This window comes from Pseudophryne corroboree, chromosome 2 (genome assembly GCF_028390025.1).
Source record: "Pseudophryne corroboree isolate aPseCor3 chromosome 2, aPseCor3.hap2, whole genome shotgun sequence".
In the NCBI taxonomy this organism is placed as follows: domain Eukaryota; kingdom Metazoa; phylum Chordata; class Amphibia; order Anura; family Myobatrachidae; genus Pseudophryne; species Pseudophryne corroboree.
In genome coordinates, this window is record NC_086445.1 from 356897177 (window position 1) to 356911135 (window position 13959).

At 50.3% G+C, this 13959-nt stretch overlaps 1 protein-coding gene across 2 annotated transcripts in view; it reads left to right on the forward strand.

Annotated features, from left to right (window-relative positions):
• Positions 1-585: 585 nt before the first annotated feature.
• TUBGCP3 (tubulin gamma complex component 3) overlaps positions 586-13959 on the forward strand; it is a 634372-nt gene continuing 620998 nt past the window's right edge. The window contains exon 1 of one of the 2 annotated variants that reach the window (XM_063953156.1): positions 586-890. In XM_063953156.1, coding sequence (XP_063809226.1) covers positions 815-890 — 76 coding nt within the window. In that variant the 5' untranslated portion in view covers positions 586-814. The remainder of the gene's footprint in view (positions 891-13959) is intronic. The other variant, XM_063953155.1, reaches the window with a different exon arrangement.

Genomic DNA, 13959 nt, shown 5'->3' on the forward strand with positions numbered 1-13959 from the left:
TGGTGTCCAGTAGCCTAAGAAGCCCAAGCTAGCTGCAAGCAGGTAGGTTCGCTTCTTCTCCCCTTAGTCCCTCGCTGCAGTGAGCCTGTTGCCAGCAGGTCTCACTGTAAAATAAAAAACCTAATTATATACTTTCTTTTTAGAAGCTCAGGAGAGCCCCTAGTGTGCATCCAACCTCGGCCGGGCACAAAATCTAACTGAGGCTTGGAGGAGGGTCATAGTGGGAGGAGCCAGTGCACACCAGGTGACCTAAAAGCTTTCTTTAGTTGTGCCCAGTCTCCTGCGGAGCCGCTATTCCCCATGGTCCTTTCGGAGTTCCCAGCATCCACTAGGACGTCAGAGAAAGAGTATTAGGAGACCACTTTCCACATTTCTATAAACACTGGGTTTTTGTTGATTATATTGGGATAATGCACTATTCTATGTATTTATATACGCTTTTATCGGGTTCATCAGTTCTTGATAACACTACGGTGCTGAGAATAATTATTCAATCAAGGCTGTCTATCATAAAACTGTAGCTTGTTAAATATTTTTTTTTAAACTTTAATCGAGAAATTCATGTATGTATTCTAGACAGTAGTAACACACACAGTCACAGACAGCTAGCTACACACAGGCACTCACTGAATGAGCTCAGCCTCACAGAGTACGGGGCCGCTGTCACAACAGCAGAGCACGGAGCGGAGCATTGTGGGAACTGACAGTCGCTTTCGGCGCGTTCTGTTAAAATGGCGCCGCTGGGTGACCGTTAACGGCTGACTTTATTGAGAGGAGCACTCAGGGTGCGTCGCGTAGACAGCACACTCTCAGCATGGCGACGCCGGATCAGAAGTCTCCAAATGTCTTGCTGCAGAACCTGTGCTGCCGGATACTGGGCAAGGGGGAAGGTAATGCGGGCCGCACGCTTTTATTATGTTAGCCGCCGCCTCGTACTGTGTATGTGTTGCCCGGCTTGGTGTAGCACACCGGCATTGGGAGCACTCGGTAACCATGCAGCAGCGTCATTATAGTGTCTGGTTGCTGGTGTATGTATTGCTATGTGCAGTCTTCGTGTCACGCACAGGGGTGCGTCCTGTCCTATCCAGTCATCAGTCTACAATACATGCATCATATACATCTTTTACATGTGAATGATTTCACGTTAGTTTTGGGTTGTTCCAGGTTGTATGTGCTGTCTCTACCCTTTTATTTTTCATTATTGGCCATTTGACGAAAAAAGCTTGCATAGGTAAACGCAGAAAAGGTGGTGTTGCCCATAGCAACCAAATGTTTACATTTATTTCTAGACTGGTAGAACATGCCATATTGCATATGGTGTCTATGGCAACTGCAACTATATTGTCCGCTTGCATGATACGTTTTTTTTTTGTCCTGTCTAGAGCTGTCCACAAACTTATCACTGTTTTGTATTAACCAGTATGGCCATTTGTCTATTATGTGATGTGTTTACTACCATTCAGTCCATAACCCTGCCACTGCTTTGTTTTTTCATGCAGCTATTCATTAGGGATGAGTACGAAATCCCGACACCGGAATCCCTACTGGCACAATCCCGACAAGGGGGCGAGCGCAACGCAGCCCCTTGCGGGCTCGCTGTGCTCGCCACGCTCTGCATACTAATTTATTCTCCCTCTATGGGTGTCCCACAGAGGGAGAATATGTCGGGATTGTGCCGCTCGGGATTTCGGTGTCTGTATTCCGACCGCCAGGATTCCGCCCGGCGGGATCTTGACCGCATCCCATTCATTAGCCCACTTGCCTACAGTGGTTTATTGGGCTAGGGAAAAAGAAATGTAATTTAAACTTTTAATTATTTATACAAGTTGATATACCTCATACCTTGGCCATCTCTGCCTCGCTTACTTCCTGCCATCAGGCCACCTTCCCTTTACGTGCGCCTTATGTCACCTTTCTATATTCTCCCTCCCCCTAGATTGTAAGCTCTTTAGAGCAGGGCCCTCTTCCCCCCTGTTCTCACAGTTCTCTTCTCACGCACTTCAATTATAGCGCTCTCCTACTCAGTGACTATCTATGCACACATCTCCTCTCGCTCGTAACCGTTCACCTCTTCCAACAGCTGCCCGCCCCTAGTAGTATGCCGATTACTACTTTACTTCCTTACATCTCCGCTCTATTGTGTGCTGAAAATTGTGGGCCTAATGGTGCCCATACACTTGTGCGATGCCCCGCAACATCGCGGGGCATCGCACCGGCAGTTCATGTGCGATGAAATCGCACCTGAACTGCCAAATTGATTACCATGTGGTAGATCACATGGTAATCACGTGATGGGCACGTCACTGGCGGGTGCCCATCGCACATCGCAGTGTGATATATAGCACGTGTTTTTAGACACACTTGCGATCGCACTGCGATACGAGAAATATTAGGTGCAGCACATAATATCTTGAGACTCGATATTCGACCGGCGTGCCCGCGCATCGCGTCGAAAGGTACTAAAATGTGCATACGATCCTTCGATTTCTCTCACAGATGTGGTCTAAATCGAAGGCTAGTACCGATAATCTCATAAGTGTATGGGCACCATAATTGTTAACTACAGTATAGTTTTTTAGTTACTGTAATGTTGAGTTGTGTGTACCCCATATTGTTCTAATGTGTGCTGTATGTATGGCGCTGTGAACCACTAGTGGCGCCTTTATAAATAGTAATACCTTTCACTAGTAATGTGATTTGCTAGCGGTGCTGCAGTTGTATTTTTAACTAGTGTAGGACTGAACAACATCACACTTGTTTTGATTACCGAGCCACCTAGAGATGGACTTTTGCATAGTTGTGGGTGAGGATTAGCCTTCAGTCCACAGAGCTGTCGCAGCATTTTCTCTGACGTCCTAGTGGATGCTGGGAACTCCGTAAGGACCATGGGGAATAGCGGCTCCGCAGGAGACTGGGCACAAAAGTAAAGCTTTAGGACTACCTGGTGTGCACTGGCTCCTCCCCCTATGACCCTCCTCCAAGCCTCAGTTAGATTTTTGTGCCCGGCCGAGAAGGGTGCACACTAGGGGCTCTCCTGAGCTTCTTAGTGAAAGTTTAGTTTTAGGTTTTTTATTTTCAGTGAGACCTGCTGGCAACAGGCTCACTGCATCGAGGGACTAAGGGTGCATACACACGGTGAGATTCGGACTTATCCGATTCTCACCGTGCGACAGGGGGCCGGGTCGGCACTTAGCCAGTATCGCAAGCACATAATGAGTGTGCTTGCGATGCTGGCTATGTGCGATGTCAATCCTGACTATCTCTTCTATAGAGATAGCCAGGATTGACTTGCCTGCACAGCCTATTTTTTCTGCCGATGCCGACCGCGCGGGGCCGCGCATCGGCATCGGATCGGGATCGCAAGGTGACTGTCACCTTGCGATCTGCACTATCTTTTCTTCCGATTCTGACTATATAGTCAGAATCGGAAGAAAATATCTTACCGTGTGTACACACCTTAAGGGGAGAAGAAGCGAACCTGCCTGCTTGCAGCCAGCTTGGGCTTCTTAGGCTACTGGACACCATTAGCTCCAGAGGGACCGAACACAGGCCCAGCCTCGGAGCTCGGTCCCAGAGCCGCGCCGCCGGCCCCCTTACAGAGCCAGAAGCAAGAAGAGGTCCGGAAAAATCGGCGGCAGAAGACATCAGTCTTCAACAAGGTAGCGCACTGCAGCTGTGCGCCATTGTTACTCAGGCACACTTCACACTTCGGTCACTGAGGGTGCAGGGCGCTAGGGGGGGGCGCCCTGAGCAGCAATGTAAACACCTTGGCTGGCATAAATACACCACATATAACCCCCAGGGCTATATGGATGTATTTTAACCCCTGCCAGAACTCACCAAAAAGCGGGAGAAAAGGCCGCCGAGAAGGGGGCGGAGCCTATCTCCTCAGCACACGGGCGCCATTTTCCATCACAGCTCCGCTGGAAGGACGTCTCCCTGACTCTCCCCTGCAGTCCTGCACTACAGAAAAGGGTAAAAAAGAGAGGGGGGCACTAATTTGGCGCAGTTTTAATACTAACAGCAGCTATAAAGGGAAAAGCACATTTTATAGTGGTATTCCTGTCTATATATAGCGCTCTGGTGTGTGCTGGCATACTCTCCCTCTGTCTCCCCAAAGGGCTAGTGGGGTCCTGTCCTCTATCAGACCATTCCCTGTGTGTGTGCGGTGTGTCGGTACGATTGTGTCGACATGTTTGAGGAGGAAAATGAGATGGAGGCGGAGCAATTGCCTATTATAGAGTTGTCACCCCCTAGGGAGTCGACACCTGAGTGGATGAGCTTATGGAAGGAATTGCGTGACAGTGTCAGCTCTTTACGACAGACAGTTGACGACATGAGACAGCCGGCTACTCAGCTTGTGCCTGTCCAGGGGTCTCAAACTCCATCAGGGGCTTTAAAACGCCCGTTACCTCAAATGTCAGACACAGATACTGACTCCAGTGTCGATGATGAGGAGACAAACGTGACTTCCACTAGGGCCACACGTTACATGATTGAAGCAATGAAAAATGTATTGCATATCTCTGATAATACAAGTACCACTAAAAAGGGTATTATGTTTGGTGAGAATAAACTGCCTGTAGTTTTTCCTGTATCCGAGGAATTAAATGAAGTGTGTGATGAGGCGTGGGTTTCCCCCGATAAAAAACTGATAATTCCTAAAAGGTTATTGGCATCGTACCCTTTCCCGCCAGAGGATAGGGCACGTTGGGAAACACCCCCTAGGGTGGATAAAGCGCTCACACGCTTGTCTAAACAGGTAGCACTACCCTCTCCTGATACGGCCGCCCTAAAGGAACCTGCCGATAGAAAGCTGGAGAATATCCTAAAATGTATATACACTCACACGGGTGTTATACTGCGACCAGCAATCGCCTCAGCCTGGATGTGCAGTGCGGGCCTGGCGTGGTCGGATTCCCTGACTGAAAATATTGATACCCTAGATAGGGACAGTATATTACTGACTATAGAGCATTTGAAGGATGCATTTCTATATATGCGTGATGCACAGAGGGATATTTGCCGACTGGCATCAAGAGTTAGCGCGCTGTCCATTTCTGTAAGAAGAGGTTTATGGACGCGGCAGTGGTCAGGTGATGCGGATTCTAAAAGGCACATGGAAGTATTGCCTTATAAGGGGGAGGAGTTATTTGGGGTAGGTCTATCAGACCTGGTAGCCACGGCAACTGCTGGAAAATCCACATTTTTACCCCAGGTAGCTTCTCAACCTAAGAAGACGCCGTATTATCAGGCGCAGTCCTTTCGGCCCCATAAGGGCAAGCGGGCAAAAGGCGCCTCATTTCTGCCCCGTGGCAGAGGGAGAGGAAAAAGGCTGCAACAAACAGCCAGTTCCCAGGAACAAAAGCCCTCTCCCGCCTCCGCAAAGTCCTCAGCATGACGCTGGGGCTTTACAAGCAGACACGGTGGGGGCCCGTCTCAAGAAGTTCAGTGCGCAGTGGGCCCACTCGCAAGTGGACCCCTGGATCCTTCAAGTGGTATCTCAGGGGTACAAATTGGAATTCGAGACATCTCCCCCTCGCCGTTTTCTAAAGTCTGCTTTACCGACGTCTCCCTCAGACAGGGAGGCAGTATTGGATGCCATTCACAAGCTGTATTCCCAGCAGGTGATAATCAAGGTACCCCTCCTACAACAGGGAAAGGGGTACTATTCCACACTATTTGTGGTACCGAAGCCGGACGGCTCGGTGAGACCAATTTTAAACCTAAAATCCTTGAACACTTACATACAAAGGTTCAAATTCAAGATGGAGTCACTCAGAGCAGTGTTTGCAAACCTGGAAGATGGGGACTATATGGTGTCTCTGGACATCAAAGATGCTTACCTACATGTCCCAATTTGCCCTTCTCACCAAGGGTACCTCAGGTTTGTGGTACAGAACTGTCACTATCAGTTTCAGACGCTGCCGTTTGGATTGTCCACGGCACCCCGGGTCTTTACCAAGGTAATGGCCGAAATGATGATTCTTCTTCGAAGGAAGGGAGTTTTAGTTATCCCTTACTTGGACGATCTCCTGATAAGGGCAAGATCCAGGGAACAGTTGGAAGTCGGGGTAGCACTATCTCCGATAGTGCTGCGCCAGCACGGTTGGATTCTAAAACCAGGCCAAGTCTCAGTGCATCAATGCACAAGGGTCCTGGGAAAGATGGTGGCTTCTTACGAAGCAATCCCATTCGGCAGATTCCACGCAAGAACCTTCCAGTGGGATCTGCTAGACAAATGGTCCGGGTCGCATCTTCAGATGCATCAGCGGATAATCTTGTCACCAAGGACAAGGGTGTCTCTCCTGTGGTGGTTGCAGAGTGCTCATCTTCTAGAGGGCCGCAGATTCGGCATTCAGGACTGGGTCCTGGTGACCACGGATGCCAGCCTGAGAGGCTGGGGAGCAGTCACACAGGGACGAAATTTCCAGGGCTTGTGGTCAAGCCTGGAGACATCACTTCACATAAATATCCTGGAGCTAAGGGCCATCTACAATGCTCTAAGCCTAGCAAGACCTCTGCTTCAAGGTCAGCCGGTGCTGATCCAGTCAGACAACATCACGGCAGTCGCCCACGTAAACAGACAGGGCGGCACAAGAAGCAGGAGGGCAATGACAGAAGTTGCAAGGATTCTTCGCTGGGCGGAAAATCATGTGATAGCACTGTCAGCAGTGTTCATTCCGGGAGTGGACAACTGGGAAGCAGACTTCCTCAGCAGACACGACCTCCATCCGGGGGAGTGGGGACTTCACCCTGAAGTCTTCCACATGATTGTGAACCGTTGGGAAAAACCAAAGGTGGACATGATGGCGTCCCGCCTCAACAAAAAACTGGACAGGTATTGTGCCAGGTCAAGGGACCCTCAGGCAATAGCTGTGGACGCTCTGGTAACACCGTGGGTGTACCAGTCAGTGTATGTGTTCCCTCCTCTGCCTCTCATACCCAAGGTACTGAGGATCATAAGACGGAGAGGAGTAAGGTCTATACTCATGGCTCCGGATTGGCCAAGAAGGACTTGGTACCCGGAACTTCAAGAGATGCTCACAGAGGACCCGTGGCCTCTACCTCTAAGAAAGGACCTGCTTCAGCAGGGACCCTGTCTGTTCCAAGACTTACCGCGGCTGCGTTTGACGGCATGGCGGTTGAACGCCGGATCCTGAAGGAAAAAGGCATTCCGGATGAAGTCATCCCTACCCTGATCAAAGCCAGGAAGGATGTAACCATGCAACATTATCACCGGATTTGGCGTAAATATGTTGCGTGGTGCGAGGCCAGGAAGGCCCCTACAGAGGAATTTCAACTGGGTCGTTTCCTGCATTTCCTGCAAACAGGACTGTCTATGGGCCTAAAATTAGGGTCCATTAAGGTTCAAATTTCGGCCCTGTCGATTTTCTTCCAGAAAGAACTGGCTTCAGTTCCTGAAGTTCAGACGTTTGTCAAGGGGGTACTGCATATACAGCCTCCTTTTGTGCCTCCAGTGACACCTTGGGATCTCAATGTAGTTTTGGGGTTCCTAAAATCACATTGGTTTGGACCACTCTCCACTGTGGACTTAAAATATCTCACTTGGAAAGTGGTAATGTTGTTAGCCCTGGCTTCAGCCAGGCGTGTCTCAGAATTGGCGGCTTTATCCTATAAAAGCCCTTACCTAATTTTTCATACGGACAGGGCAGAATTGAGGACTCGTCCTCAATTTCTCCCTAAGGTGGTTTCAGCATTTCACTTGAACCAGCCTATTGTGGTGCCTGCGGCTACTAGGGACTTGGAGGACTCCAAGTTGCTGGACGTAGTCAGGGCCCTGAAAATATGTTTCCAGGACGGCTGGAGTCAGGAAATCTGACTCGCTGTTTATCCTGTATGCACCCAATAAGCTGGGTGCTCCTGCTTCTAAGCAGACTATTGCTCGTTGGATTTGTAGTACAATTCAGCTTGCACATTCTGTGGCAGGCCTGCCACAGCCTAAATCTGTAAAAGCCCATTCCACAAGGAAGGTGGGCTCATCTTGGGCGGCTGCCCGAGGGGTCTCGGCTTTACAACTTTGCCGAGCAGCTACTTAGTCAGGGGCAAACACGTTTGCTAAATTCTACAAATTTGATACCCTGGCTGAGGAGGACCTGGAGTTCTCTCATTCGGTGCTGCAGAGTCATCCGCACTCTCCCGCCCGTTTGGGAGCTTTGGTATAATCCCCATGGTCCTTACGGAGTTCCCAGCATCCACTAGGACGTCAGAGAAAATAAGAATTTACTTACCGATAATTCTATTTCTCATAGTCCGTAGTGGATGCTGGGCGCCCATCCCAAGTGCGGATTGTCTGCAATACTTGTACATAGTTATTGTTACAAAAATCGGGTTATTATTGTTGTGAGCCATCTTTCAGAGGCTCCTCTGTTATCATGCTGTTAACTGGGTTCAGATCACAAGTTGTACGGTGTGACTGGTATGAGTCTTACCCGGGATTCAAAATCCTTCCTTATTGTGTACGCTCGTCCGGGCACAGTATCCTAACTGAGGCTTGGAGGAGGGTCATAGGGGGAGGAGCCAGTGCACACCAGGTAGTCCTAAAGCTTTTACTTTTGTGCCCAGTCTCCTGCGGAGCCGCTATTCCCCATTTTCCTTACGGAGTTCCCAGCATCCACTACGGACTATGAGAAATAGAATTATCGGTAAGTAAATTCTTATTATTTAATCAACCAGCATCGGGCTCTGCGCCTGGTCCTGGTTCCAAAAATACGGGGGACAAAAAGCGTAGGGGTCCCCCGTATTTCTGGAACCAGCACCGGGCTCCACTAGCCAGATACATAATGCCACAGCCGGGGGACACTTTTATATTGGTCCCTGCGGCCCTGGCATTACATACCCAACTAGTCACCCCTGGCCGGGGTACCCTGGAGGAGCGGGGACCCCTTCAATCAAGGGGTCTCCTCCCCCCCCCCCCCCCCCCCCCTCCAGCCACCCAAGGGCCAGGGGTGAAGCCCGAGGCTGCCCCCCCCCCCCCCCCCATCCAAGGGCGGCGGATGGGGGGCTGACGGCCTTTTTGTCAAAATGTGTATTTCTCTATCGTCCTAGTGGATGCTGGGGTTCCTGAAAGGACCATGGGGAATAGCGGCTCCGCAGGAGACAGGGCACAAAAAGTAAAGCTTTACGATCAGGTGGTGTGTACTGGCTCCTCCCCCTATGACCCTCCTCCAAGCCTCAGTTAGATTTTTGTGCCCGGCCAAGAAGGGTGCAATCTAGGTGGCTCTCCTAAAGAGCTGCTTAGAAAAGTTTAGCTTAGGTTTTTTATTTTACAGTGAGTCCTGCTGGCAACAGGATCACTGCAACGAGGGACTTAGGGGAGAAGAAGTGAACTCACCTGCGTGCAGGATGGATTGGCTTCTTGGCTACTGGACATTAGCTCCAGAGGGACGATCACAGGTACAGCCTGGATGGTCACCGGAGCCTCGCCGCTGGCCCCCTTGCAGATGCTGAAACGAGAAGAGGTCCAGAATCGGCGGCAGAAGACTCCTCAGTCTTCTTAAGGTAGCGCACAGCACTGCAGCTGTGCGCCATTTTCCTCTCAGCACACTTCACACGGCAGTCACTGAGGGTGCAGGGCGCTGGGAGGGGGGCGCCCTGGGAGGCAAATGAAAACCTTTTTTGGCTAAAAATACCTCACATATAGCCTCCGGGGGCTATATGGAGATATTTAACCCCTGCCAGAATCCACTAAAGAGCGGGAGACGAGCCTGCCGAAAAAGGGGCGGGGCCTATCTCCTCAGCACACAGCGCCATTTTCCTCACACAGCTCCGCTGGTCAGGAAGGCTCCCAGGCTCTCCCCTGCACTGCACTACAGAAACAGGGTAAAACAAGAGAGGGGGGGGCAAAATTGTGGCAAAACTATATTATTAAAGCAGCTATACAGGGAGCACTTATTATAAGGCTATCCCTGTCATATATAGCGCTTTTGGTGTGTGCTGGCAAACTCTCCCTCTGTCTCCCCAAAGGGCTAGTGGGGTCCTGTCTTCGTTAAGAGCATTCCCTGTGTGTCTGCTGTGTGTCGGTACGTGTGTGTCGACATGTATGAGGACGATATTGGTGTGGAGGCGGAGCAATTGCCAAATATGGGGATGTCACCTCCTAGGGGGTCGACACCAGAATGGATGCCTTTATTTATGGAATTACGGGATAGTGTCAACACGCTAAAGCAGTCGTTTGACGACATGAGACGGCCGGACAATCAATTAGTGCCTGTCCAGGCGCCTCAAACACCGTCAGGGGCTGTAAAACGCCCTTTGCCTCAGTCGGTCGACACAGACCCAGACACAGGCACTGATTCCAGTGGCGACGGTGACGAATCAACCGTATTTTCCAGTAGGGCCACACGTTATATGATTTTGGCAATGAAGGAGGCGTTACATATTGCTGATACTACAGGTACCACAAAACAGGGTATCATGTGGGGTGTGAAAAAACTACCTATAGTTTTTCCTGAATCAGATGAATTAAATGAGGTGTGTGATGAAGCGTGGGTTGCCCCCGATAAAAAAAATGCTAATTTCAAAGAAGTTATTGGCTTTATACCCTTTCCCGCCAGAGGTTAGGGCGCGCTGGGAAACACCTCCTAGGGTGGACAAGGCGCTCACACGCTTATCAAAACAAGTGGCGTTACCCTCTCCTGAGACGGCCGCACTTAAAGATCCAGCAGATAGGAGGATGGAAAATATCCAAAAAAGTATATACACACATACAGGTGTTATACTACGACCAGCTATAGCGACAGCCTGGATGTGCAGTGCTGGGGTAGCTTGGTCAGAGTCCCTGATTGAAAATATTGATACCCTGGATAGGGACAATGTTTTACTGTCTTTAGAGCAAATAAAGGATGCATTTCTTTATATGCGTGATGCACAGAGGGATATCTGCACACTGGCATCACGGGTAAGTGCTATGTCCATTTCGGCCAGAAGAAGTTTATGGACGCGACAGTGGTCAGGCGATGCGGACTCAAAACGGCATATGGAAGTTTTGCCGTATAAAGGGGAGGAGTTATTTGGTGTCGGTCTATCGGATTTGGTGGCCACGGCTACAGCCGGGAAATCCACCTTTTTAATAAATAAAGGCATCCATTCTGGTGTCGACCCCCTAGGAGGTGACATCCCCATATTTGGCAATTGCTCCGCCTCCACACCAATATCGTCCTCATACATGTCGACACACACGTACCGACACACAGCAGACACACAGGGAATGCTCCTAATGAAGACAGGACCCACTAGCCCTTTGGGGAGACAGAGGGAGAGTTTGCCAGCACACACCAAAAGCGCTATATATATATCAGGGATAGCCTTATAATAAGTGCTCCCCTATAGCTGCTTTGTTATATAAAAATATCGCCATAAATTTGCCCCCCCTCTCTGTTTTACCCTGTTTCTGTAGTGCAGTGCAGGGGAGAGACCTGGGAGCCGTCCTGACCAGCGGAGCTGTGAGAGGAAATGGCGCCGTGTGCTGAGGAGATAGGCCCCGCCCCTTTTCCGGCGGGCTCGTCTCCCGCTATTTTGAGAAATCAGGCAGGGGTTAAATATCTCCATATAGCCTCTAGGGCTATATGTGAGGTATTTTTAGCCTTTATAGGTACTCATTTTGCCTCCCAGGGCGCCCCCCTCCCAGCGCCCTGCACCCTCAGTGACTGCCGTGTGAAGTGTGCTGAGAGGAAAATGGCGCACAGCTGCAGTGCTGTGCGCTACCTTTAGAAGACTGCAGGAGTCTTCAGCCGCCGATTCTGGACCTCTTCTGTCTTCAGCATCTGCAAGGGGGCCGGCGGCGCGGCTCCGGTGACCATCCAGGCTGTACCTGTGATCGTCCCTCTGGAGCTTGATGTCCAGTAGCCAAGAAGCCAATCCATCCTGCACGCAGGTGAGTTGACTCCTTCTCCCCTCAGTCCCTCGCTGCAGTGATCCTGTTGCCAGCAGGAATCACTGTAACATAAAAAACCTAGCTAAACTTTCTCTAAGCAGCTCTTTAGGAGAGCCACCTAGATTGCACCCTTCTCGGCCGGGCACAAAAATCTAACTGGAGTCTGGAGGAGGGTCATAGGGGGAGGGGCCAGTGCACACCACCTGATCGGAAAAGCTTTACTTTTTGTGCCCTGTCTCCTGCGGAGCCGCTATTCCCCATGGTCCTTTCAGGAACCCCAGCATCCACTACGGACTCCGAGAAATAGATTTATCGGTAAGTAAAATCTTATTTTTTACCTCAAGTCACTCCCCAACAGAAAAAGACACCGACTTTTCAACCGCAGCCCTTTCGTTCCTTTAAAAACAAGAGAGCAAAGGGATATTCATATCTGCCACGAGGCAGAGGAAGGGGGAAGAGACAGCAACAGGCAGCTCCTTCCCAGGAACAGAAGCCCTCCCCCGCTTCTACAAAAGCCTCAGCATGACGCTGGGGCTTCTCAAGCGGACTCGGGGGCGGTGGGGGGTCGTCTCAAGAATTTCAGCGCGCAGTGGGCTCACTCGCAGGTAGATCCCTGGATCCTGCAGATAATATCTCAGGGGTACAGGTTGGAACTAGAGACGGATCCACCTCGCCGTTTCCTGAAGTCTGCTTTACCAACGTCCCCCTCCGACAGGGTGACGGTCTTGGAAGCCATTCACAAGCTGTACTCTCAGCAGGTGATAGTCAAGGTACCCCTTTTACAACAAGGAAAGGGGTATTATTCCACTCTATTTGTGGTACCGAAGCCGGATGGCTCGGTAAGACCTATTCTAAATCTGAAATCCTTGAACACTTACATAAAAAGGTTCAAGTTCAAGATGGAGTCACTCAGAGCAGTGATAGCGAACCTGGAAGAAGGGGATTTTATGGTATCCTTGGACATCAAGGATGCGTATCTCCACGTTCCAATTTACCCCTCACACCAGGGGTACCTCAGGTTCGTCGTACAGAACTGTCACTATCAGTTTCAGACGCTGCCGTTCGGATTGTCCACGGCACCTCGGGTCTTTACCAAGGTAATGGCCGAGATGATGATGATTCTTCTTCGAAGAAAAGGCGTATTAATTATCCCATACTTGGACGATCTCCTAATAAGGGCAAGGTCCAGAGAACAGCTAGAGATGGGATTAGCACTGTCTCAAGAAGTGCTAAAACAGCACGGGTGGATTCTGAATATTCCAAAATCCCAGTTAATTCCGACAACACGTCTGCTGTTCCTAGGGATGATTCTGGACACGGTTCAGAAAAAGGTTTTTCTCCCGGAGGAAAAAGCCAAGGAGTTATCCGAGCTTGTCAGGAACCTCCTAAAACCAGGAAAGGTGTCTGTACATCAATGCACAAGAGTCCTGGGAAAAATGGTGGCTTCTTACGAAGCAATTCCATTCGGCAGATTCCACGCAAGAATTTTCCAGAGGGATCTGTTGGACAAATGGTCAGGGTCGCATCTTCAGATGCACCAGCGGATAACCCTGTCTCCAAGGACAAGGGTATCTCTTCTGTGGTGGTTGCAGAGTGCTCATCTATTGGAGGGCCGCAGATTCGGCATACAGGATTGGATCCTGGTGACCATGGACGCCAGCCTGAGAGGCTGGGGAGCAGTCACACAAGGAAGAAACTTCCAGGGCGTGTGGTCGAGCCTGGAAACGTCTCTTCACATAAACATTCTGGAACTAAGAGCAATCTACAATGCTCTAAGCCAGGCAGAACCTCTGCTTCAAGGAAAACCGGTGTTGATCCAGTCGGACAACATCACGGCGGGCGGCACAAGAAGCAGGAGTGCAATGGCAGAAGCTGCAAGGATTCTTCGCTGGGCAGAGAATCATGTGATAGCACTGTCAGCAGTGTTCATCCCGGGAGTGGACAACTGGGAAGCAGACTTCCTCAGCAGACACGACCTTCACCCGGGAGAGTGGGGACTTCATCCAGAAGTTTTCCACATGCTGGTAACCCGTTGGGAAAGACCAATGGTGGACATGATGGCG